The following is a 25,560-nucleotide window of genomic DNA, read 5'->3' on the forward strand; positions in this document are numbered from 1 at the left end:
TTTTTGTACTGAGTTACTGCCATGTTTTTCCTATTCATTTATATACATGAGTAATTGCTATTTAAATAAATAATAAAATCATTCTTATATTATAAAGAGTGAGCGTAAAGATGCATACGTTACCATATTTTCTATTAGTTATAAATATTCTTTATAGAACTCACATATAGTTAAATTATGTACAGTGTATATTAAAATACTAACAGTCATAAACCTTTTTCCCTATGCAGTATATATTAAACAGAAAATATTTAATTTTACCCCTGTTTTTATGTATTATAGCTCAGGTTCTGGATTTAACTACACAACGGTACAGCTTGAAGGTGACGAGAAGGGAGAATTTATGTTAACAGATCTGAACAAGTTCACAAAATACACCGTTCAAATTCAGGCTTTTAACCGTGTTGGCGCTGGACCATTGTCTGAACCAGTTTCTGCTCAAACATTGGAAGATGGTGAGTTGTACATGTGTTACCAAATTTACATAATACTTCTATATAATGAGGATCTTTGTTACTACAAATAATTAGTTTACTCTATGTGACGAACGCTCAGTCACTGGTAATTTTTTAATATTATTTATTTATTTATTTATTTTTTTATTTTACATGAGTTCAGTTTAAATTTTGTCACTGTTTTTCGTATTTCACATTTTCGACATCCAAGTAATGTCGATTGATTCCCTATATTATAAGTTATCACTCTTATTCCTATATTTTTAAAACAATATTCACTACAATATTTATTGTTCAACGCCATTTAAATAAACAATTTATCAATAAATTTTCTTTTTCCAGTAAAGTTTGGTCTTATCAAATATTCATAGTCATCTGAATAATAATTCTTTTTATTTTATAATAGACTGAACCTACGCTCTCTACACAGCGAATCATTCACATATGAGCATGAATCTCCTGTCATTCCTCATAGCATCTGTCATATTCCTTTGAAGACACAAGTGAAGGATGTCGTGATAAAAATCGGCAAGGGGTATCATAAAGGGGAGATCTTTTTCGATTATTTCTTCAATATCTCGCAATGTTTGCAAGATTTGAGCCTACTTCCGGTTGGAGTTTCTACTTTATGTATGATCAGTGTTTTCTTTCTTCTTGCATACAGTATGTAATAAGTAAATACATTACACACACAATGACTTATAATGTCAGTGATATATGGTGTTCATTGAGCAAAACATTCCAAACATTAAAAATTCATCTTAGACTGGAGAAATTGGTAATCCTTCGTTTTTCATTATGATTTGGCGATGAAACAAACACCTGAAAGATATACTAAGCCCGTATACAAATAAGTGGTGTTGGAATGTATAACTTGTAGGATATGATGCTTTACTTTTTTTAAATTTCAATAATTCCAATGTGTCTCTAAAAAATTTAACAAAGAAATAATGGTCATTTTTTAAATATTCAATTAGAACTGAACAATCTACACGAAATTTGCAATCGATCAGTGAAAACGGTATCCTTTTAGAGCTTGTGGTTTACCGAGATATCATTATCAAAAGAATTGCCCACAAACATAGAAACTTTTCTTGACCACAAACATATAAACCTAGTATTTTAATATATAGATAACAGTATCATAATAATTATAATAACCTGTCTCTAATATTCTTCCGTAAAGTTCGTGTAAGGGATTTGAATAAGTGGGACTCTAATCTCCCTAGTTCGTATTTGCTCTATTGGATGAAACAGAAGTAACGGGCCATATGATTAAAAGATTTTATTTATTTATTTATTTTTGTTTGTTAATTGGCGAGTCTTGCTTTGAGTAATATCAAATTCACATATTTTTTTCTATAGTTCTAAGATCTATCTTATTACAAGTGTAACATCATTGCTTAATATGCTATAACGATAACATTTATAAATATGTATATGTTGATGTGGACAACAGTTCGTATCGTATGATATCATTTTTCTTTACGGCCAGACCTGAACATTTAACTTGTTAAGTTTTGTGTCCGTAAACATGTTTTTCTAGATGGTTCTTATATATTAATAGTGGATGTATTCTCAATTATAAAGAAGGGATTTTGTGAAAAATAAAAAGGTAAAAACAGAAAATCTTCGGAAAATACATCAGTTTAAATATATATATTTTATCTTGAGTGTTATCATTGAACATTTAGTGAGTAAACTATGTTTTAATTAGTTCCAGAAATAATACTATAATGAACTTAGGGCTAATATATAGATGCGATAAAGCATTCAGTTCGCTAATAGTTCTTACTGTGGCTTTGCGCGTTAAATATGACATATGAACAATAAATAGGGCTTGTGTATAGCCCGCTCCCTCAGTTCTTTGTCACCGGAACTGGAAGAGTCACTACTACTACTACTACTACTATTACTACTACCGGTACTACTTATATCGAGAACAGAACCCAACCAACCCCTGCGGGGCTTCTAACCCGTTCCTACTACTAGTACTACTACTACTATTGCTACTAACTACTACCACTATTACTACTACTACTACTACTACTACTACTATTACTACTACTACTACTTATACTAAAACTTCCTTACCACAAGATTTACATCTTAAATCTTTATAACATGCGATTCCGATTCACGATGAACTAATATGAATCGTTAGAATCACTCTGATTCGTTAAAAATCACTAGGGGGAGCGGGTTATACTCAATCCATAAATAGATTTATCAGCAACTAAATTATTCGTTTAACGTTCATCCGCTCGCGTACTGCCAATTCACGTTTCCGCTCGCGCCGACGGCAATTTGACCGTCATCGATTATTCACATTTTTCAGCATTGTACATGATGCAAAGTGTATATTTTGGAGTAATTACGTTTAGGAAATTAAGACAAATCATTATTGACCAAAAATATACATTTACATTAAATTACAACACTGCTAAATATGAATAAACACACAGTGAACAAAACACAAAAGAACAGAATCTAACCTAATCAACATCCATGTCACTGAGCTCGTTGTGATATTGCTGACATTTACTGCAAGCAGGAGTAATAATTGAGTGCTTTTTGCACATGTTTTTCCACAATCTGTATATTCAAGGCAGTTTCTAAGTTAACCAACATCCACGTCACTGCTCTCGTTCTGAGATTGCTAGCATGTGTTGCAAATAATGGTTGAGTGCTTTCTGGACACGTTTTTACCACAATCATTACAATCAAGGCGAGTTATGTTGTTTTCTCTTAACCCGTAGATGGAGCAAATACCTCTTCGGATTGGCTAAACTGGTTCATTATCGGTAGTTTGCTTTCTGTATTGTGCCAAGAACAGCAGCAAAATTTTTTGCAAAGTTGAGATTTTAGAACGAGCTTTCAGGTTTTCATTTATTAGTTCTAATGCTAACTCGTACAGATATGGTCTTCTTGTATTATTTTTTATGTTAGGGCAGTTAAAAATGAAACAGCGAATGAAAAATACTAAAACTTTTACTTACATTTTTATGTAAATGCGAAACAAAAAAAAAATCACGTTTTCGCTTGCGCTGACAGCAGATTGGCCGTCCACTACCAACTTTGGGATTGTACTGAGCTGGAAGTAATCGCTGGTTAGACTGTAACCGCACATAATCTAGAGGGCGGAAGTGTAAATAGTGCACACCCCTCCAGCTATAATTTTGAGGTCTGGGAAGAAGGGCACACAAAAACTAAAAAATGACGGCCAATTTGCCGCGGGCGCGAGCGGATGAAGGGTAACATGCCGAAATCTTTCTTGTTATCATTGTTTCATTATTGCTTATGATGATAAATAATGTATTGTAATTTTTGTACTTTCTTTTCTGAACCAGTTCCAAGCATGCCACCACAGGATATCCGATGTACTGCATTAACATCTCAGAGTTTACAAGTTAGTTGGCAGCCTCCACCAGCGTCACATACTAATGGGAACATCAAAGGATACAAGCTGCAGTACGAACCAGCGGAGGAATGGTATGGTGGGTATGGACTCTACCTTAGCATATGTCAACTTAAATAGATTGACGAAACCTTTCCATTTGTTATTAATACATTTAAATACTATTGTTCTGTAGATACTAAAGATTAACTTAAGAAAGACAAAATTTTACAGAATAAACTTGTTTAAGCTATTCTAGTTAAAGTTAACATTATTTAAGCTTGTTTTTTCTTCATTTTCCTTTTTAATGTAAGCAAAATCGTCAACTATCCTTCAGAAGGGATAGCACTTGTGAATTTATATAGGGTGTTTCAAAATGAATGTTCAGGTTTTAAGACTTTGTAGTATCTATTACAATTAACTTAAATTATAAATAGTACAGCAAACGAAAGAGCAACTTAAACAGTTTTGTACGCACGTATACACATGCACTGTTTCCTCTGTTTGCCGTTAGAAAGCACTAGTAGCGAAGGTGATGATTAGTGAACAGAAAGCCTCCTGTGTTTTACGTTTTGCAAAGACTGAATCTGTAGTTACAATGTAACCGTCTGTGTGGAGAATTTTAAAGAGAAATTTAGCGATGAGTCAACATGTCACCAAAGTGGCGATATGAACACTCATAATGTTCGCATCTGGAGGTCAGCAAATCCCCACGAGATGGCACAGTTGCAACAAGACTCCCTTAAATTGAATGTGTTTTGTACCATATCCCAGCGGAAAGTTTATGGGTCTTTCTCGTCTATCGACTTGATGTGTGCCGTGTGACGAATGGTGCTCACATCAAACACTTATAGCAAAAACTGTTTGAGTTGCTCTTTCATTTGATGTATTGTTTATAATTGTATGTTAAATGTAATAAATACTACAAACCCTTAAAACCTCGACACTCATTTTAAAACACCCTGTATTTAATTGCATGTAACATTATCGGATATTCCAGCAACGGAATCCATAATTCAATATGTGCAATTGAAATTTTAGAAGTGATTCGAGAAGAAATAATGTAAATATTTACCCAAAAATTTAAAGATATAAAAGCTATATAGTATAATACGAGAAAAAGACATTTTAACGAAGATCGTATCACTGGAGAGGTATTTGAAGTAAGAACTTTGACTGTTAATGTCACTAGAATAATTTTCAGTGTTGTATCATAGCTCATAGGAGGAATGGGGCATTTCTCACATTGTACTTAAGTATGAACTGTTATATTTATCTGAATATTAAGATCTGATCCGGTTTTAAGTGTTAATGTCTTTGAAATGGCTTTCTAAAGGCATCCTCCGCCTAGAGAAGGTATCAACCCAGATTTTTTCTTAAAATTTACATGAATGCTACAAAGTCTCCTCTTTCTACAGAGCCTTAGTATACTTCCCTGGGGGGGAGGGGGGAATGGAAGACTAGGTTACTATCATCCTTGAACATCTATTTTTAATATGAGACCCTGCACTTAGGAAAAATGTTGTTGACAAGTTTCTGAATATTCGGTAGTGGATTCGTGTTTAGAATTTATAAAACTAATGGCGTAACTTTTGCTCAGAACATTCATCTTCAGTGTGCATAATGCGGAGAAGCTCAACATTACTTTCGTTATCTTTGAGTCATGAGGACAAATGTGGAGCTGCTTAAATAAAGGATTAACGGAATGTAGTTAAAAGAACGAACAGAAGTAATCGAGTTGAGAAATTATAAAAAGTTAATATTGTGTACGGTGATGCGTAGATGAAAATTTGCTTGAATAACCATATTAAACGTTGTTAGTCGTCGAAAACTCTCTAGTAGACACACGTGCATCAGTATTTGACCCTGAGGCAGTGGAGGTCGTGTTGTTACATAAATAAAAATGGAACGTTTTCCAGGAAAACGACGACATGAGGCAAAAATTAATGGACAGAGTGTGATGATTTGAGCAATACTCTGCTGGAAAACTCCGTATGTGGAAGATTCTTTGTAATATATTACTTAAATAAGTTTCCATGTGAGTGACAACGAAAATGTAAAGTTCCAAAAATTGTATATTTTTGTTTCGAAGTAATTGAACACTAAGTAAAGAAATCATAGGCCGGTATATTGGATGCGTCAAAAAATGTATTTACATTTTGAACTGTCATAGGAAATTTATTTTTCAACCTACAAGGTTAAATTACTGGAAAAAGTAAGGTTACAGTTCAACTTGAAACGTAAGTGTACTTTCTCGTCAAACTGAATGTTCGAAATGATGGTTTAAGTAAATGTTCAAAATGTCATGAATGCTTTCGTGTTTCGCCCCAAAGTGTTCAATGGGATTTCTGCGTGAACCCCTTGAATCTCAACCTACAGTATGCCCAGGTTACGTGGTTTACACCTTATCCTTTATTGTTCCCCATAAGAAAACAAAAACGAGCAGGGTAAGATCTCGGTAGCGTCTAGGAAACTCGATTGGTCTCCTGCGTCTTATCCACTGGCCCGGTACATTTTGATTCATGTATGCTTGCACACCCTTATGATAGTGCGGCAGGGAGCCATCTTGTTGGTAATAAAACATGTCTTTGCTGTACATTGCACGAATGGTAGGGTAACTATAATCAGCAAACATTGTTAAGTACCTTCTCCAGTTACATTGGAAAGGCCAAATGATTTCCTGGAGACAAACCACACCATACATTTGCATCAGGCGAATTCGTAGTCTTTTCAACAGTAATATGGGGATTATCTTTAAACAAACATACATAGTTATACCTATTGACTGTTCCATTAAGCTTGAATGGTGCTTCATTGACCAAACAATGCTACCCACAAATCCCGGTTTAAGTGTAACTATCTCCGGAACGCATTCACAGAATTATATTCTAGGATCTAGGTCGTTGTCACTTAGCTGTTGCACCATCCTTTGCCTGAATGTACACACACAACTTACCTTTCTTAGCATGCGTAATATACTACTAACATTTACATCCCTGTCACGTGACTCTTCCCTTAAAGATTTTAGTGGTGAACGTTGAAACGGCTTCACTTCAACTGAGAACACAGCACTTGCACTCTGATCGGTTTAGCTGTGCATATCACACACATTTTTCCATCAACCTCGAATTTGTCTCGCAGATATATAAGAACCAGACACAGACGTGTTGTTACCCTTGAAGGTATATCAGTTAGATACTTGCATTTCGTTGTCCCTAAAGCGCAGCAACATTCTCAAACTTCCAGTACCACTTAATAATCTGCTTCCCCTGTTTAAAGCTCAAACATCCGTTCGCCATGTTGATGTAACTCTTTTGCCACTAATTGGGTTGTGCAGCTAGTCCGATGATTCTGATGTCACCGTTGATGAAATATAACTCTACTTTTCCCCAAACATGTAACCTTCTGGTTAGAGACGAAATTTTCTGATAGATCAGTGTGTATACATTCTTTTTTTGACGGACCTAGTATAATACATATTTATTTTCATGCATTTTTCCATACCTTCCATGCCTGGTCTATAGATAGCCATTTTGCATTAGGCTTAAGGTCACTAATCTCACTCACGCTCAGCCCAGCCACACTCATTCATCCTCAGGCTCGGCTTACGTTCACTACATTTTTTTTTTTTTTTTTTTTTTTAGTTTGCCTCCTCGAACCCGATTGAGCAACTGACTCGTGAGTTTAGATATCTTTGGTGTGATAAGTTGATTCGTTAAAGTTTTTTGTTTCCGAAATTTAGACAAAATAAAACCAATTATCACTATAATATTTACAGGCCCAAATGAAATCGAACTATCCAAATTTCAAATGTAGCCCATTTCTTTGGCAGTCACTGAATACAAATTATACCGGAAGTATGTTAGGATTCACCCATCCATACATCAATGTCATTGAAGATGAGACACACTTCTTTATGGTAACTTGTCTCTTGTAATAGCAGAAATACTTTGCAGCAAAATAGTGAAACTTGCCACATTGACAGATTGTTACAAAATAATTGGAATAGCACCAAAACATCTTTAGAGTTTTGTCCTTCTCAGTAACGATTTAAATTGGACTATGGTTGAACTTCCCTTTCTTACAAATGTTTCCTCTAATTCTATTACAACCCCTTTAAAAAGAACCTTGTTTTCATTACTCCTCAGATAGTTTTTTTTTTTTTTGAGGGGGGGGGGTGATGGCAGGACGATGCTAAGAATAGATCCAAAAGATTGCGTCTTTAGACGCACTTTCCGAGAACGGACAAGTCTTTCTATTAAGCACTTTGTAGACGCTCTAGTTGATGTAGTGTCGTGTTTTCGCTCTTAAAGGAGTTTGTGAAACATTTCACAGCCGGATAATTTTTGATGAATGTTTCAAAGATAGTATATTAACAAAATTCATCCCATCTTTTCCAGTTATTCAAGTATGCATTGAACAAACCTTATTCCGTAACTTACAGCACTTGAATAATCTGTTATCAACGTTTTAAGACTCCAACCCAGAGAAATCTTGCAGAATTCATATTTGATAAGAAAAGAGTGATTTTTCACGGTGGTAAAATGAAAGTATGAACTAAGCACGTTACAAATGAGGCTTGTAAAGTCTAGATATCGTTGCATTATTTACTGACGTAATGTCTAAGTTTAGACATTACTTTTGCAACTCACTCTGAACATCCAAATATTTATTTATTTATTTATTTATTTATTTATTTATTTATTTATTCAACACAACAATCTCTAGGCCCACTTACAGTGTTGTTCCTTAGTAGTACATTTACCCACAGTAATATATTTTTTAACAAGATTATACATTTATACATTTTCATTACCACACACATTTTTAAGTCTATTCTTATGTACTGTCTCCGACATTCCAAAAACATCTATAGGAGATATCCTTTCAATTGCATTGTAGGAAGCACTCATCCTCCATCTAGGATACTTAGAGAGGATATTTGTTCTTGCTTTTTTTTGCAGTAAAATGTACTGCAATTTCCTACGCAGGTTTTACCTGACGGGACATGCAATTGAATCTTCGAAGTAAGATTGAGATAGTCAATTTTACCATGTAGTAATTTGTGTAAAAATAAAAGATCCGTATGTTTTCTCCATTGTTTCAACGTGTTCATATTGAAGTGTTGTACTATTTCTGAATACGACTCATTTTTTTGGATATATGCCAATCTATATATATAAAAGAGAACGCACAAATCCTTTGTGAACTCATCACGCTAATACGGCTGAACCAATTTCTTTCATTTTTGGGGGATTATTAGGATTTGGACCCTAGATGGTTTTTATCATATCACTTTAATTTTTAATTACCAGTGTCTTGAGATAATTGACCATTCAAGTGTCCATACGTACAAATCCTTTGTTATTAGTTCATCATAGGTAAAAATAAACGTATTTATATGCAACCCGCATGACCATGTGACTCGGCGGGTTAACATAAATGACAGGCGCTATAATTTTAACATTTACTGCAATTTGAAAGCGAAAAAGTAAAAATTATCTAAGTAACAAAGTTTATTGCGTTCCGGGGTGACCGCAGCGAAGCGGGGCGGGTTAACATAAATGACAGGCGATATAATGTTAACATTTACTGCAATCTTCTATGGTTTTTATCATATCACTTGAAAGCGAAAAAGTAAAAATTATCTAAGTAACAAAGTTTATTGCGTTCCGGGGTGACCGCAGCGAAGCGGGGCGGGTTAACATAAATGACAGGCGATATAATGTTAACATTTACTGCAATCTTCTATGGTTTTTATCATATCACTTGAAAGCGAAAAAGTAAAAATTATCTAAGTAACAAAATTTATTGCGTTCCGGGGTGACCGCAGCGAAGCGGGGTGAACGCTGCTAGTTTTTCTATAAGCAAGTAATCTCAAGAATTTTGATTGTATTCTTTCAATCATACCTATGTGTTTTTGTGTTTTTGGTGACCAAGACAGAGTCGCATATTCTAATAGCGATCTCACAAAACAAAAGTAGAGTTTCATTAATGTGGCATCGTTTTGAAACTCGTTACCTATTCTCATAACAAAGCCAAGATTTCTGTATGAATTATTAACAATTGTTTCAATATAATAAGTAAAACTTAATTTAGGATCAAATAGAACTCCTAGATCTTTAATTAAAGTAGGTGATTCTAAAATAGTTCCTTCAATAGAATAGTCATATTTAATGGTGTTTTCTTTGCGGGTAAAGGAAAGAGTTTTGCATTTATTTACGTTCAACTTCAACTTGTTATTGTCACACCAGTTCTTAATATTGCATAAGTCTATTTGCAGTTTACCACAGTTCTACAAGTGTTTTATGTTATGTGTATGTGTGAATGCTTGGACTTTTGTCAAACTACATTTAAGTAAAATATTGAGTAAATTGTGATCTATAAACTTTTATCTAATGCGAAATTAAATATGAACTGCCCTCACTGTTAAATATGAACTGCCCTCACTGTTAAATATGAACTGCCCTCACTGTTAAATATGAACTGCCCTCACTGTTAAATGTGAACTACCCTCACTGTTAAATATAAATTGCCCTTACTGTTAAATATGAACTGCCCTCACTGTTAAACATGAACTGCCCTCACTGAAAATCTCTATTAGTTTAACTATATACAACTGTTTTTTTTTTAATTTCCTAAATGATTTATTTTCAGATGAAGTGCGTCCCGAAATGAAGAAGACGACCGCTGTTACAACAGTTTTCAATGGGCTTCGAAAATTTACTAATTACAGTGTCCATCTTCTAGCATATACATCTGTTGGCGATGGAGTCATTTCACGTACTTTATATTGCAGAACAGATGAAGATGGTAAGATTCTTTTCTAGCCTCTCTACTATTAAAGTAAATATTTAAAAAAAAAAAAAAATCACAGAATTGTTGCAAGACGCTTTCAACCAAATACAATCCAGGTCATTTGTAGCTTCTAACCAGCGTAAAACAAGGTTGTTTGTTAACTTTGGTAGACGAATACTTCAAATAATAATAATAATAATAATAATAATAATAATAATAATAATAATAATAATAATAATAATAATAATAATAATTTTATTGGTATTAAGAAATTGCAGACAAAAAGTCCAATTACAATTTCCAAACAGCAATAATATATAAGTTAACAATACAAACAAAAGAGCATGCATAAAAAATCGTAAAGCTTAAAAATTTAAAGGTACAAAAATACATTGAAGTATAACATATAGAATAAAGACAATTAGAATAAAAAATTACAGCGACAATAATAAGAATCATACACGAAAAACAGCAAAATAAGATAAAAGCAAACCAATACAAATCAAAAGATCCAAAAAAAGAATAAAATGTATAACAAGTGATTGGTAATGAATTGCATCTGAATAGACAGAAAGTCAGCAGTAAAGATATCAATAATATGTGAATAATCGTTAACACTTGTGAAGTATTTATATACTGGGACATTGTTAGATATTGCAAATATAATGTTTAGTTTTATATCTGGCAACAGTGAAGTTTTTTTGTGTATGTTCAAAAAAAAAAGGAAAAAGGAGAGAGATAGACTGCCTAGTGCAAAGAGATGTGTGCCAAGATGTTAAAATAATTGAAAAGGTTCTTGTTTGTACAACTAACATTCAGTCAAAATAAAACCATTAAATAATCAAGTTCCTGTGTATCATACTCCCAACTTTTAAGAGACATCTATAAGAATAGAATTGCATTTAAAAATTTTTGAAATTTCATATTGACATGTTAGGGACAAAATATTTACAGCCTCTATTAATGGTAATTTGCCCATTAATGGTAATGTATATAATAATAATAATAATAATAATAATAATAATAATAATAATAATAATAATAATAATAATAAAAAGTAAACCCCAGAATAACATTCTTAAAACGAACAAATTCTTTCAGAATTATTTAATTAAATATATACGTAACATTTTGGTCAAAATTAAAATGAGTTCATAGCTGACAATAATATACAAGAAAGTTCATGTAGTAAAAAAAATTCGAAGCAGGATAAAACTATTTGCCAGAGATATAGTTGTTTATGATCAGACCTTTCTTAAGAAAATTATGGGATCAGCCAACTTTGAAATCAAGATTTAAGCACTTACGAGTATTCTGTTATGGGTTTTATCCTTTCGATTGTAGTTATCAAAGTGTATTTTCACTGTGGAAAATATGCGGTTATTCTGTTTGTGGATTCGCATGATGATTGGAAAATTGTCAAATTGGTCGACCTGAACAAGATTCGAATCTATAGGACTTTCCTATTCAAACACTGAAATTAGTTTGATTTAGTTTACTTTGTCCGACGGCTTATATCACTGAGTTCACTTAATAAAGCCATGCGTTCGTATAGAATTAAATCTGAAACCACGCATGACAGATTGATTAATCCTAGAGTCTTATGCAATCCCGCAATATTGTGCAAGGAACATATTATTATAAAAATTAGTATTTCCTTTGTTAGTATCCTATTGTTTTGTACAAAATTTGCTGAATTTTTGGTGGGTCGTGACTGCCATCTTCTTCCGAGCCTTTTGACTTTAAATTAATTAAGAAGAGTTAGTTAAGTTTTGGGTAAGTAACGAAAATAACCTGCTCTATAAACTCTACGATAAAATCTTAATAAAAATGTTAATTTATTGTTAATATCTCTTATCAATCATGGTTACGTCCTTTCTAATGCTATTAAAAACGGAGATGAAAGAATGGCAGATAATATAATTATTTATTTTTAATTAATATTTTGATTAAAGTATCTATCGTAAAATTTAGTTTTTCTTTCTTCTTATTTACCTAAAACTTGTCCAAATCTCAATCCATTCAAATATTAAAATCTTGGAAGCTCGATAAGTCAAAGTAAAAAATCGTATCAATATGGTAACTATCCTACAATTTCCATTCCTGTATAATGATAGGATAACCGGTGTATTTTGCACCGAAGAGAAGATGCATACGCATAGTTGCTAGATCCTCGCAAACCTCGATTCTTACGGTTCTGTTATGCTAAGAAAATCTAGCTTATAATGCCAGAGCTTGACAAAAAGTCAGCAAGCTTTAGAAATTAACTGTTAAAATGTACAATTCATGTTTTGTTTCATGTAAAGGAAAGTTCTTCTTCCTTCTAAAAATTCTCCCGAGCAAGCTTAGCTTAACTTAAATATGTTCAAGCTCCGTTACTTGATATTCTGTGGATATATCTTCCACTTGTAATAGTGTAACATGTTTTCTTTAATGCTGTATTAATCCAATTCATGTTCGTTTTCTAGAGTCGTCACATTATAGATGTACTTGCAAGCACGTGAACGAACACGTTATTTTCAATAAATTTATATGTTGCTACACAACTATATAAGTTATTCTCCCACTATTCACATAAATGAGCAAAGAAACTCTTCTGCTACTTCAGTAGGTAAAACTAGACAACATTGGAAATAAGAAAAATACTGACTCTAGTAATCTTGTTCCATGAGATGTTTCAGTAGGTTAGATGGTTACTTCGTCCATTATATAGAGTTGACAACAGATAACCTAGCAGCGGAAATAAGCAAGAGTTCATAAATACCAAGTGTATACTTTTTATTTAAAATAAAAATTAATAAATATAGTATAAATCTTGTCTTGTTACCATATATCAGCGTTTTTTAACCTTTTATTTATTTATTTATTTTTTTTTTGACACACCAAAGTACGTTTCAAACTTTCTGAGACACCCCTGCATGTGAGTCTTTTCCTAGATGCAAAAAAGAAAACATAAAAATGCATATATTATTATTATTATTATTATTATTATTATTATTATTATTATTATTATTATTATTATTATGGAACGGCTATGAGATACAAATCTCACGAGCAAATTATGTAAGACTCTTGAATAGAAACATATTAACATAAAAGAAACTTATGACTCTTAAGCAGAAATATGAGAAAGAAATATTACCATCAGAAATATAAGATGACATCAAACTTAAAACTTGTGAAATATTTGTCCCTGACGATTTTTGCACAGCATATCTATGCGTGGACGAACTCTTGACAGACCTACTAGCGTCCACATCAAGGAGGCGAGACATGTAGTCACGTTTTATGTTCTTCAATATAGAGAATCCAGAATCGCATAAGTAGAATGAGAATGGCAGTAACACAGATATGGCTTTATTTGTGATATCCGGATATTCACTTTTGATTGAGACCCAAAAATTAACAGCGTTAAAAGCAAACTTTTCAGCTTTAAGCTTGGAAGACAAGTGTGAAATCAAGTCGATTGGCGATAAATTTTTATTTTCTTTTAAAGATAATTTCTTTGCGGAAGAGCTTAAGAAGACATTAAAAAAATCTCGCGACACACCAATGTATCGCGACACAGAGGTTGAGAAACGCTGCCATATATAATAAACTTATGGTTCGCGATATAATCTGCTGCATAATAAATTGAATAAAGAGATTGAATCATACTATTCCCTTATATTTATTCTGATTTTGTTTCTCGTATTTATTCTTTTATTTCTAATAGTAATATATGCTTTTTTTTCTTAGTTCCAGGTCCTCCAGCAGATATAAAAGTTGTTGTAAGTTCTTCCCAATCTCTAATAATCTCGTGGCTTCCTCCAACAGATCCAAATGGAATTATAACCAAGTACAACTTATACAGCAGGTAAGTAATTGACATATGCTTTGTTTTCACAAACCTGTTTCTATTCTTGCTCCTCCTTAGGTGCCTTATAAAAGTTTATCCTAATTACAGATATTGTGAAATTACCATATTTCAATTCTATTCTACCTATTTTGCGTTTGCCCTCATTCCTTTCAAATTTTAAGTGCTGAGCAAATACGTTTTTCCTCAGTGTTTTTCTTTCTTCTGATAAAAAAAAAGAAGGCGCTAGAATTCATTATTAATTTGTTATTACAGCAATTTCTACATCTTTAATTTATCTTCTAATGTTCCCTTATCATCTGTAGATTTACTTATTTATTTATTTTGTATTAACTGCAGAATGATGGTCTCAAAGCAGCCATGAGTCCATGTTGTAACGTTTTTCGGTAGATTCAAATAAAACGGTCGGGTTAAACCCTTCAATAATTTATTATAAAAATAACTTTCTTTAATCAATTTACAAAGTTTCTTTGTAATACAATAAAAAGTGTTTCCAAAGTTTAGTAGATCCTCAGCACACAGTATATAGGTGTAATATAGGTTCAGTTTAGATTCAATTTTATACAGGAACCCCTTCGCTCATTGCAGCCTCCGGGGTATGTTTATTAAACGAATCTCCTTTGTGCACAACGACCTCGGGAGACGGTTAGAGGGATCCTCCGTCGCTCATTGCAGCCTCGGGAGATAGGTTGTTGTTAGGATATATCTTTCGCTCACAGCAGTCTTCAGAGATAAGGGTTTAAAAGGAATTCTCCATAGCGCAGTGCGGCCCCCGGAGAAGGTTAATGATCAGCTATTTACTAATGCTTCTGCTCTGTTGTGGACCTCTTTTATGGGTGTCATCTGCAAGTGGAGGTAGTAAGGAGCGGGTCATTCGTCTTCGGTTCCCATCAGAACCAACTTCGTGTCTTCTTGGTGTCCTTCTATTATCGTCTGCTGATGATTGTGTTTGTATACAATAACACGTGTTTACAATTGAGACATGTGTTTGAAGAAATAGCATACACTAGAAGGTGTGGAATCTTACAATATATTTCCTAGGTTTAAACTGTGTGAGATGTGGTCGTACTATTCTTATGAACAACAGTACAAAAGTTGTCACAACAAATAGAGATGATCTAGATAAAGTTAATGTAAGTTTAATATGAGAGAACCCCTTTTAACATTCGCTGGAAGATATTGTAATTGAGCCCAAAGTGCGACTTAAAGGATGGTACCATTTGAGCCCAAAGTGTGATTTAAAAGATGGTATCATTTAAGCCCAAAGTGTGATTTAAAGGATGGTATCATTTAATCTCAAAGTTTGATTTAAAGAATGATACCATTTGAGCCCAAAGTGTGATTTACAGGATGGTAGCATGTTTGGAGCTTTATTTTCTTAAAAGTTCTCATGGAAACCACAAACTAATTGTATTTCATTTAAGAATTTGCGTGTTAACTTTCTCATTTTGGCTCAAACATGTTGTAATCGAGATCACGTGGTCACATGATAGTGGTTGTAAGTTTAGTTAATGCGAAGTATAGTGAAGAAGATAAAACTAAGAGGATGGGTAGGTCAGTAGTTGTGTAGAAGAGCGAAGAAATGACAAATTGCTGGGAAAAATTGTATAAAAGATAAATAGGATTGGAAATCGAAAATTAATGAAGAAATATATATATATAAATATAAACATATAAAATTTATATGTAATTGAAACGCAAGTAGATAAATACTATAAAACTTTTGGTGGAAGTAAGTATCATAGATCTTCCTTCTTTACCACTGATGTTCCTTCTTTGTTTGCTTACATTTTTCAAAACGATAAAATGAATTCCATTATTTTCCAGGGTAGTTGACGGTAGACAGGAATTGAATCAAGAAAAGTGGAATTTACCTAGTCAGAATACAATGTACGAAGCCAAAGGCCTAAAGCAACAGGTTGAGTACCAGTACTGGGTAACAGCTTCTACTAGAGTGGGAGAAGGAGTAAGTTCACGGGTCGTATCCCAAGCACCAACGTTAAGAGGTAAGTTTATATATTTTACAATTTTACACTGTAATGTAATTTTATATTTATATAAAGTTTGTGTCAATTATGTAACAATGTAATTAATATTACTATATATATATACGAGGTGTGATCAAAAAATAGGTGAATAATTTTATTAGAAACAAAGCAAGCTAATAAGCTTACATGGAATTTGATTTAATCTCCTTCAAAGTACAGTACTTGGCTAGCAATGCACTTATCCCAAAGTTGAATTCATGACTGGAAGCATTTCTGGAAGGCTTCTTTCGGAAGAGCGTTCAGCTGCTCTGTTGTGAATCTCTCAATGTCAGGAATGGTGTCAAAACGTTTTCTTTTAAGCACGGTTTTAATTTTTGGGAAAAGCCCGAAGTCGCATGGTGCTATATCTGGAGAGCACAGCGAATGTGGACAGACAGGAATAATTTTTCGGCCAAAAAACTTGCGGATCAAAAGCAAGGTGTGGCACGGCTCGTTTTCGTAAGGAAGAAGAAAGCCATTTACGGCCCCATACGAGATGTTTAGTTCTCCAGAAAACTCTCAAATAGTCATTTCGCGTGTTTAAAAAAAAATCGTTTCTATCACATTTTGCACGTTTTTATCTGTTTTTGACGTCGAATGACGTCTCAATCGTTGCTCGTTTTCAACCGATTTCTTACCATTTCTGAATTGTTCATACCACTTGTAAACAGTCTTGAGTGCCACTACTTCAAAGCCATACACTGATTTTGATATTTCGTGAGCTTCTTTGGCACTTTTTTTCAGCTTAGAACAAAACTTAATGTTGGCTTATAATATGTCTGGTGAAGCCAAAGGTTTGGTTAGCTGTCGAAACTTTTACACATCGATATTTTAATAAAAAACTTTGTGTTTTGCTGCTCAGAGACTGTGTGTTATTTCTATTTTTAATTACTAAATCAAAACAAGCGTGAACCAGATAATAATTTTGTATTTTAAAGTACACTAGTCAATTGTTAAATTTGCTTTAATCAGTGCTTTCAAGTAATATGAGTAAGATATAAAATGAAAGTTGATGAACTTGTTATGACAATAATAAATAATGTATTAGTTGCAAACTCGATATCGAGGGGACCGCGGTGCTTCAATGATAGAGCGATCACCTCTGGTGTTTGGGGTCCCTGATTCGATTCCACCTCGCGCCAAATGGGCTTTGTGGTGAACAAACGCCATGTACTATAACAATTTCAGGGTTCAAACCTGGTATGTCCCTGGTTGGGAAGACATTTTATAACAATACTGGGTTTCGAACCTTATATGTCTTTAGTTGGGATAAGGCATTTACAATGGTTCGGGATTCGATTTTTTACGATTAATACGTTTTCTTTAGATTTGAATAACAGTTTGGATCGTTTACCAAAGCTGACCATATAGCCACTGGACAACACGGTTTAGAGTTCGGGTTAGAACGTTTTGGGAAATTGACACAAAAGCTGATTTTAATTGTATTTTCAGTGCTGATGCAATTTAATAATGTGGAAATTATTACGTTGCATAGGCACTGGTTATTTGTGCTGAATGGAAAAGTAAATTAGATTATTTTTTAAAACTAACAAATGTAAATTTATGCCATGATAATTATTTTGTAAAGGATACTCAAGATTTCACTTTTTACTTTAATTAACAACACTAAAACAGCACAAACATATATTACTTTACATTTTGGCACTTTGATTTGGATAATTGAATATGATAACAAGATTTAATACTCGGCCCATTAATTATTGCTGTAAGCGCGGAAGACGCGTTTGTCGCGGGTTACCGGTTATGTTTTGTTACATCGTTATTTTTTACAATCTTGCACTGTCACTGTTCACTCGATTTGATGCTGGAGAAAGATCACTTTTGGTGGTTCCAGAGGGGAAGGTCCTGAAGGTTCGGGGCGAATTCCCTTGTTGTTATTCTATCTTCTTTGCGATGAACAGGATACTTTACGCTGCTTTGCTGCTTCGTATTATTAAGATGATTTTAAAGTTAACAATCATGTGCAAATGATTTGAGATTTTGAGTTTTTATTTTTAGACTACATTTTTGTTATTATTAATGTATTTTTAACGTATTAATGTGCTATGTTTAACAAAATGTTATGTGATTACTTGCCCCAACAAGCTTCCATGGTGACTCGTTGTTTCACCGGGCACACTTGTTAGACTAGCTTAGTTTTTTTTCGTTTCTTCGCGTTGCTATGCAGTGGATCGGCTCTCGATACAGCATGGTGATGTCAAAGCTAAAAATAGCTATGACAACCCATAGGCAGGAATTTTTAGAGACGACGTTTGCTTTTTGCACTGAATTTTAGCACCTTATTTGGGGAGACGAGAGGATCACCACGATCTCCGTCGCAGACGCGACGCACACACTCATATGCATATTTGTCTGTTTGCTGAGAGAAAAATTTTTGAGAGTGCTTTTATACGAGATTTATTTAAAAATTGGTAGATACAAGTTAACTTGCAGGGGAGTGAATACCGGCTGAAACCTTAAAAGAAGAAAAACAATGTTTTGAGAAAAATATTCGTCTAAGAAAATATTGGTTCAATGTACGAAATTAGTCACGGTAACGCATCGATACTTCGTAAATACATGCTCGTTGTTTAATGTCCTGCAAAATAATTACAGAGGCAATACAAAACCACGTTCAGCAATTCTAACAACCATTCTACTTACAGATTTCTGTAATTCCTGAATTTTCTTTAAACATCCAAGCTTTCGACTCTTGCATGAAGTCTTGGTCACGGAGGTTAAAAACAGGAAGAAAAAGAATAGAGACTAAAATATGGTGGAGTCAATTTGTGCGCTTTCTTGTTCCTTTTCGAAGTTTACGAACTCATATTATTATTTTTATTGTCATGCCAATACTATTGAAAAATTTTGTAATTACCGCCTTGATGTTTCTATTTTTTTTCTTCCTGTTTTTAACCTCTGTGACCAAGACTCAAGGGGAGAGTCGAAAGCTTGGAAGTTTAAAGAAAATTCAGGAATTACAAAAGTTTTTAAGTAGAATAATTACAGAGGGTTGTTTAAGATGGAGGAAAACACTGTTCACATGATGAAAATGTTTGGGATACATAAAATATGGGGGCGGTGGCTCAGTGTTAGAGCGTTCACGTCTAGTGCATGGGCTCCTTGGGTCGATTTCAGTTCTCGCTAACTGAACTTTGTGGTAGGCTAATACCGTATGCAGGATATTTTCAAAGTTCATAAGTTTCTTTCCACTTCTTTTATTCCACTATATCATCAATGTCGTCATCATCGCCTCAGTGCATAATCGTGTTACGTTAAAATCTAAAATAAATAAATAAATAAAATATGGGTTGAAAAGAGTCAAGAAAGAAATTCTTTGGATAGGGCAGAACAATAAGAAGACAATAGGAAAAAAAAAAAGACCTTAAGTAGATAACAGAATGATTGGATTGGCAGAGCACAGTATCCACTATACGAGATTTTATTTTTGATACGCTAAAATTGTAAACCAATCAAATCGGTGATATACAATGTTCTCTTATAAAGTATACAATATCTATCTAGATTGAGATATCAAATTAGTAGACTTACTAATATGAAGTAAGGCCAAATGAAAACCTTAAAAGCACGTTTAAATTCATGAAAGGCAGGTTTGAAAAATAACCGAAAGATAGCAGCATTAAATTGGAATGTTACATGAGGATAGATTACTACTGTAAAAATGGCGACGCTAATGGCAAAATGCTCCAATGAGAAACAATTCTTTTATTTCTTTTAAGCAGGAAAACATCAAAACTTTCGAAATTCATTAAAGAATATATCAAGTGCTTATTCCTGCAATTAGTGTATGAATGGGGTAGTAATTTTTGAAACTGTGTCAGTTCTGTGATAGATTGCTCTGTTTAAGGTTCTCATTTGACTCTTCCTCGTATATTACTGATTAAGAAACTATATCTTAACATATATGATGTTAACTATAGGAAGTTAACATATATGATGATCACTACTAATGAATGAATGAAAAATTAATTTCAAATATAAGTGAAAACCATATGTTGAGACACTAAAAACCATGGAAAATAGGCACTAAAACATGAAAAACAGGCACTAAAACAAAATAGACAGTCAAATAGCCACAAAAACATGGTAAATAGGCAGGTAAATAGGCTCTAAATTATAGAAAGTAGGCAGGTAAATAGGTACTAAAACACAAAATAGGCCGACAAATGCATACTAAAGAATAGAAAATAGACAGGCAAATAGGTACTAAAAACAAAAATAGGCACTAAAAACGTAGAGAATAGGCAAGGAAATAGTTACTAAAACATGGAATATATGCGGGGAAATAAGCATTAAAAACAGAAAATAGGCAGAAAGATAGGTGCTAAAACATGGGAAATAGGCACTAAAACTAGGCTGGAAAATAGTCACGGTATACGGTAGATTCTTCAGGCTTACGTGCGAAACTGTCAGATGTTGTCCACATTTTCTTCTGACACGCGGGGATGACTGCTAGGAATTGCTTATACTATCGTCTAATACTTCGAGTGGTAGGAGCTTTAAAACCAGAATATTGTCGACAAAATTCACGTTGAACAATCGTTACGGACTCACGCTTGCGAAGCATAGAACGCAAAATGTTATCTGCTGTGTAGTCAACATCCTTACAAAGATTGAAGTGGCTGGTGAAGGAAAAGCATTACTGCAATCTACCTTCAACCACGTGAAACTTGAGAATTTCTTCTTTCCGACGGTTCATTCTTGATAAAGCTGCCAACTTAGGATTATTTGAAATCGGATGATTCTTTTTTGAAACATGGTGTATATTTTAACTTAATACATTTTGGTAATCAATCATTAGGAATCATTAATTGTGATTCCACTTTTTTTTTTTTTTTTTTTTTTTTTTTTTTTTTTTTTTTTTTTTTTTGTAAAGTCATCAATTTATAATTCTGTATTTTTGGTCGTACAACACAACTTTTAAAACCTAAACCAATATATTTTCACGGATGTAATTAAGGCATGTTTGAACTCTGCAAGAACTTCTGGAATGGTACACTTTTACTTTTTGAACACTTATCCAATTCTCTTTAACATGTGCTTGTTCTTCTTAGGTTGCAATAACTCGCTAACATTTCTTGTGGTGTTATTCTTTCCAGATACTGAAATACAGTTTGATCTGAACCTGAAGAAAGTTCGTTTTTTGTTCTTTCTAAATTTCTGGAAACTTTTCTTCAAACAAGAGATAAAGTCCTGATTTTGACGAAAATGCAAAGAATAATCAATATTAGACATTTACACAATAACATAGGCAATATAGAAACGCAACAGTCAAAATAAATTTTACTAAAACTGAAACATAGATCCCCCAAATTAAAATTCAATTCGTTTATTTTTTTATCATATCCTCACATTATTAAATAAGCGCGTGGCTACTATCTGATCTGTAGTTACAAGAATACCAAACATCTAGTTACATTCGAAGTTTTTTTTTTTTTTTTTTTTTTTCATTTCAGTACCAGCGCGTATTTATTCGTTTGGTGGGCATATGGTTCGACCATGGAAATCACAAGTTATACTCTCTTGTCAAGTGGTTGGAAATCCGCCACCTAGATGGGAGTGGTTTCGCGGAGTTGCTCTGATTGGACGTTCCGGGAGACTGCATCTTTTGGATACTGGAGCATTGCGTCTTGATGATGTCCAAAGATCAGATACAGCAAATTATACATGTCAGGCTCAAAATAGTGAAGGTGTAGATCGTATTCATTATAGTCTTGTTGTACAAGGTAAGTTTATAATAATATATAGTTAGTAGTCGTTGTTATAGTAATTTAAAACTCATGCGATTGATATCTATTTTAGCTTGAAAAACTAGCAAGAGTGCTTGAGATACAGTAAATTGTAATATCGATAGCAAAATTGATATAGATATCGTTAGTATAGCTAAAATAGATATAGTTAGAGTGCGTTTGTTTTATCTTGGCACGCTTCTCGCCTAAAGGATGGATCTGTCTGTTACGCATTCTTGCCACACCACAGTTAAGTTGTGAGTTACAATACGCTAGGAAACAGCAAAACACGACACCACTCACAAATCACTGTAACACACTTGTTCGCGTGTGGCAACTAAGTACTTCCATTACCCGCCAAATAGCAATGACATCATTTGGTGGGCTGGCTGACAACTAACGTCACCTACACGACAAAATTAATAAGACGTCTATTGGATTAAAACGTTTATGTGAGTGCTAGCAGAAAACTTTTAAAACTAACCAAAAGCTGCTGGAAGTGTGCCAAGACAAAACAAACGTACTCTAGAATATGTTTAGTAGTCGTTGTTATAGTAATTTCAAGCTCATGCGATTGATGTCCATTTTAGCTTTAAAAGCTAGCAAGAGTGTCTTAGATACAGAGAATTGTAATATCCATAGCAAAATTGTCGTTAATTTTTATCTTAGGTATTTATTATTATTATTATTATTATTATTATTATTAGTAGTAGTAGTAGTAGTAGTAGTAGTAGTAGTAGTAGTAGTAGTAGTAGTAGTAGTAGTAGTAGTAGTAGTAGTAGTAATAGTAGTAGTAGCAGCCAGGGCCAGATTTAGTGGGTGCAAAGGTGCAAATGCACCCCTCCCTCGTTGTAAATATACACTATTTAAAATGAGAAGCTAGCAGTGAAAATAGCAACACTTTTCGAAACTTTCTGCCATCATATTTCCGTTTGCGGCTTAAAAGAAAGCAGAACTTTGCAAAAGCAAAAGTTTAAGTCGATTTTCTAAAGGTATAAGGAAAAGGATTCACCAAAAAAAACAATATAACATTGTCAAGTAGGAAAGAAAACACAACCCAGGAGGAGAGAACATTTTTTTCCTGTGTAATACTTGCAATCCTCCGTTCTGCAAAATACTTTCCTCCGTTCTATGCATCAGTGTTGTCAGGTGTAAAGAATATTGTCACATGTCACTTTGAAGAGTTTCAGTGTGATTGGTTAGTTTGGTAGTTATTGGTGCACCCCCCCCCCCCCCTGAGACAAGCCTGGATCCGGCCCTGGTAGTAGTAGTGGTAGTTGCTGTTGTTGTTGTTGTAAACTAGAATATCCATCGGTGATTTGTAACAGGCTAACAAATACTCTAGAGAACAAACTTGAAATGGTCCAAAAGTGTTCTAGAACACTTTCTTTTAAGTTAGAACTGGATTATTACCCTAGCATGTATGAACACTAAAAAACATATTTTAGAAAATTGGAGCTACTGACTGACAGGAGAAAATTGATTGACTCTGTAGTTGTAGAAAAAATACTTGACAACCGATGTAACCGACACTATATTTTTAAAAATGTGGATTTTAAAGTTCCAATATATGTTACAGGGGAAAAAAAAATATTGTAACCACATAATAGAAAGCATATTTTAATCTTTAGGATTTTTACAACAAGCTATAAGAGATACATATCTTAAAATGTGATAATATTTTAGAATTTTTAATATAACTTAGTGATTTTTTTTATCTTTACTTTTAATTTTTAATGTCTCTCGTCAGTGTTTCAGGAATTGACATAAACTACACTGCCAGTGTTTACTTTATTATTAATTTATGTTAAAAAGTTGATTATTATTTATCCCTTTTACTATATTATAGTGTTAAAATAATGCTGTAGAGTATGATAAAGTGCAGTATTTTTGCTGCATTTCAGCTGTTCTCAGCACGTAAATAAAGTTTATTATTTATTTATTTATTTATTTATTTATTTATTTACTTATTTATTTATTTGCCTATTTACTAGTGCCACCGGCTCCGCCAGCTTTGTATGTGACTAGTACAACGATGAGCAGTATTTTACTCCACTGGAAACCCGGAGACAATGGAGCAGCGCCTCTTAGTGCCTTTACATTGAATTATAGAAGGGACCATGGCGATTGGCAAGAAGTTGATCTTCCGCGTTATGTTAATGATCATGAACTTAAGGTAAGCGAAAATTGTTTCTTAGTAATGATAATATTTGTCGACAACAAAATTGTAGATCAAATATGGAAGTATGTACAAAATCTTTAAAAAATTTATTGTTATACTGTTATTTATTTTATATGTAAAGAAATCTTGACGATTTCTTGTATCTTAATTGATTAGATTCGCCAATGATTATTTCACACCCACGAATACGAATACACAGACAATCGCTTTGATTGTAATAACGTACTTAAGCCTATGTGGTAGCTTGTAAATATAATGGCTATCTGTCCCGTAATCTACAAAACGTCACACGCTCGGATCACTTTTGCGAAACACGGGATTTGAGTGTACAAAAACACGATGTTTCGTAAATTGCGGAACAAGTAGTAATCTTTACTATATAGGCTATGAGCATGTTAATAAAAACAAAACAAGTTCATTTTATGCCAAGAGAAACTAATTGTATTGTAGTTCTTTAAGGTTAAATTTTATGAAATCATGAAGTAAACTATGAGTGTTTTCGAACGTACACATTAGGGCCGCGGTGGCTCAGTGGTAGAGCGTTCACCTCTGGTACATGTGATCCTCGTTTCGATCCCAGCTCGCGGCAAGTGAACTTTGTGGTAGACAAACATCGTGTGCGTGGGTTTTCTCGGGGTTCTCCTGTTTCTTCCTACCTTCTTCATTCCACCATTTCATTCATTTCTCATCATCATCGTCTCCTTTAGCCGGCATAACTGTGGGACGTAAAACTTAAAGATTTCATTTCATTTCGAACGTATACATTAATAGTAACAGTGTTGCTCATGTTATCATGTTTACATAGTATCGGGGATGTCATGTGTTTTGACTATGAATTTTATCATTTACCACATTCTTTCATGTTGTATATAAAGCACAATTTCAAATATACAGTATATATAATAATCATCATCATCATCATAGGTATGCTGCCACTATTAGCAGGTCACTTGTTGCAACTGAGAAACTTTTTTTTTTTTTTTTAAATCGTTAAAAAAATTTTGGGGAGACACATCACTGATCTTTTGTTCAAAATGTTGTAAAACCTTTAGACACAACACATATTTTTTCAAGTCTGAAAGTGATGGCAACACT

General features: G+C 33.5%; 1 protein-coding gene across 2 annotated transcripts in view; it reads left to right on the plus strand.

The window, feature by feature from the left end:
• Window positions 1–25,560, plus strand: part of Dscam2 (Down syndrome cell adhesion molecule 2) — a 558,607-nt gene that overhangs the window by 481,868 nt on the left and 51,179 nt on the right. For both annotated transcript variants that reach the window (XM_081742257.1, XM_081742256.1), the window contains exons 17-23: window positions 283–455; window positions 3,806–3,952; window positions 10,510–10,665; window positions 14,389–14,506; window positions 16,334–16,512; window positions 22,011–22,280; window positions 24,278–24,459. In XM_081742257.1, coding sequence (XP_081598383.1) covers window positions 283–455; window positions 3,806–3,952; window positions 10,510–10,665; window positions 14,389–14,506; window positions 16,334–16,512; window positions 22,011–22,280; window positions 24,278–24,459 — 1,225 coding nt within the window. The remainder of the gene's footprint in view (window positions 1–282; window positions 456–3,805; window positions 3,953–10,509; window positions 10,666–14,388; window positions 14,507–16,333; window positions 16,513–22,010; window positions 22,281–24,277; window positions 24,460–25,560) is intronic.

The sequence above is a fragment of the Thermobia domestica genome, chromosome 16 (assembly GCF_964235325.1).
Source record: "Thermobia domestica chromosome 16, izTheDome1.hap1.1, whole genome shotgun sequence".
In the NCBI taxonomy this organism is placed as follows: Eukaryota; Metazoa; Arthropoda; class Insecta; order Zygentoma; family Lepismatidae; genus Thermobia; species Thermobia domestica.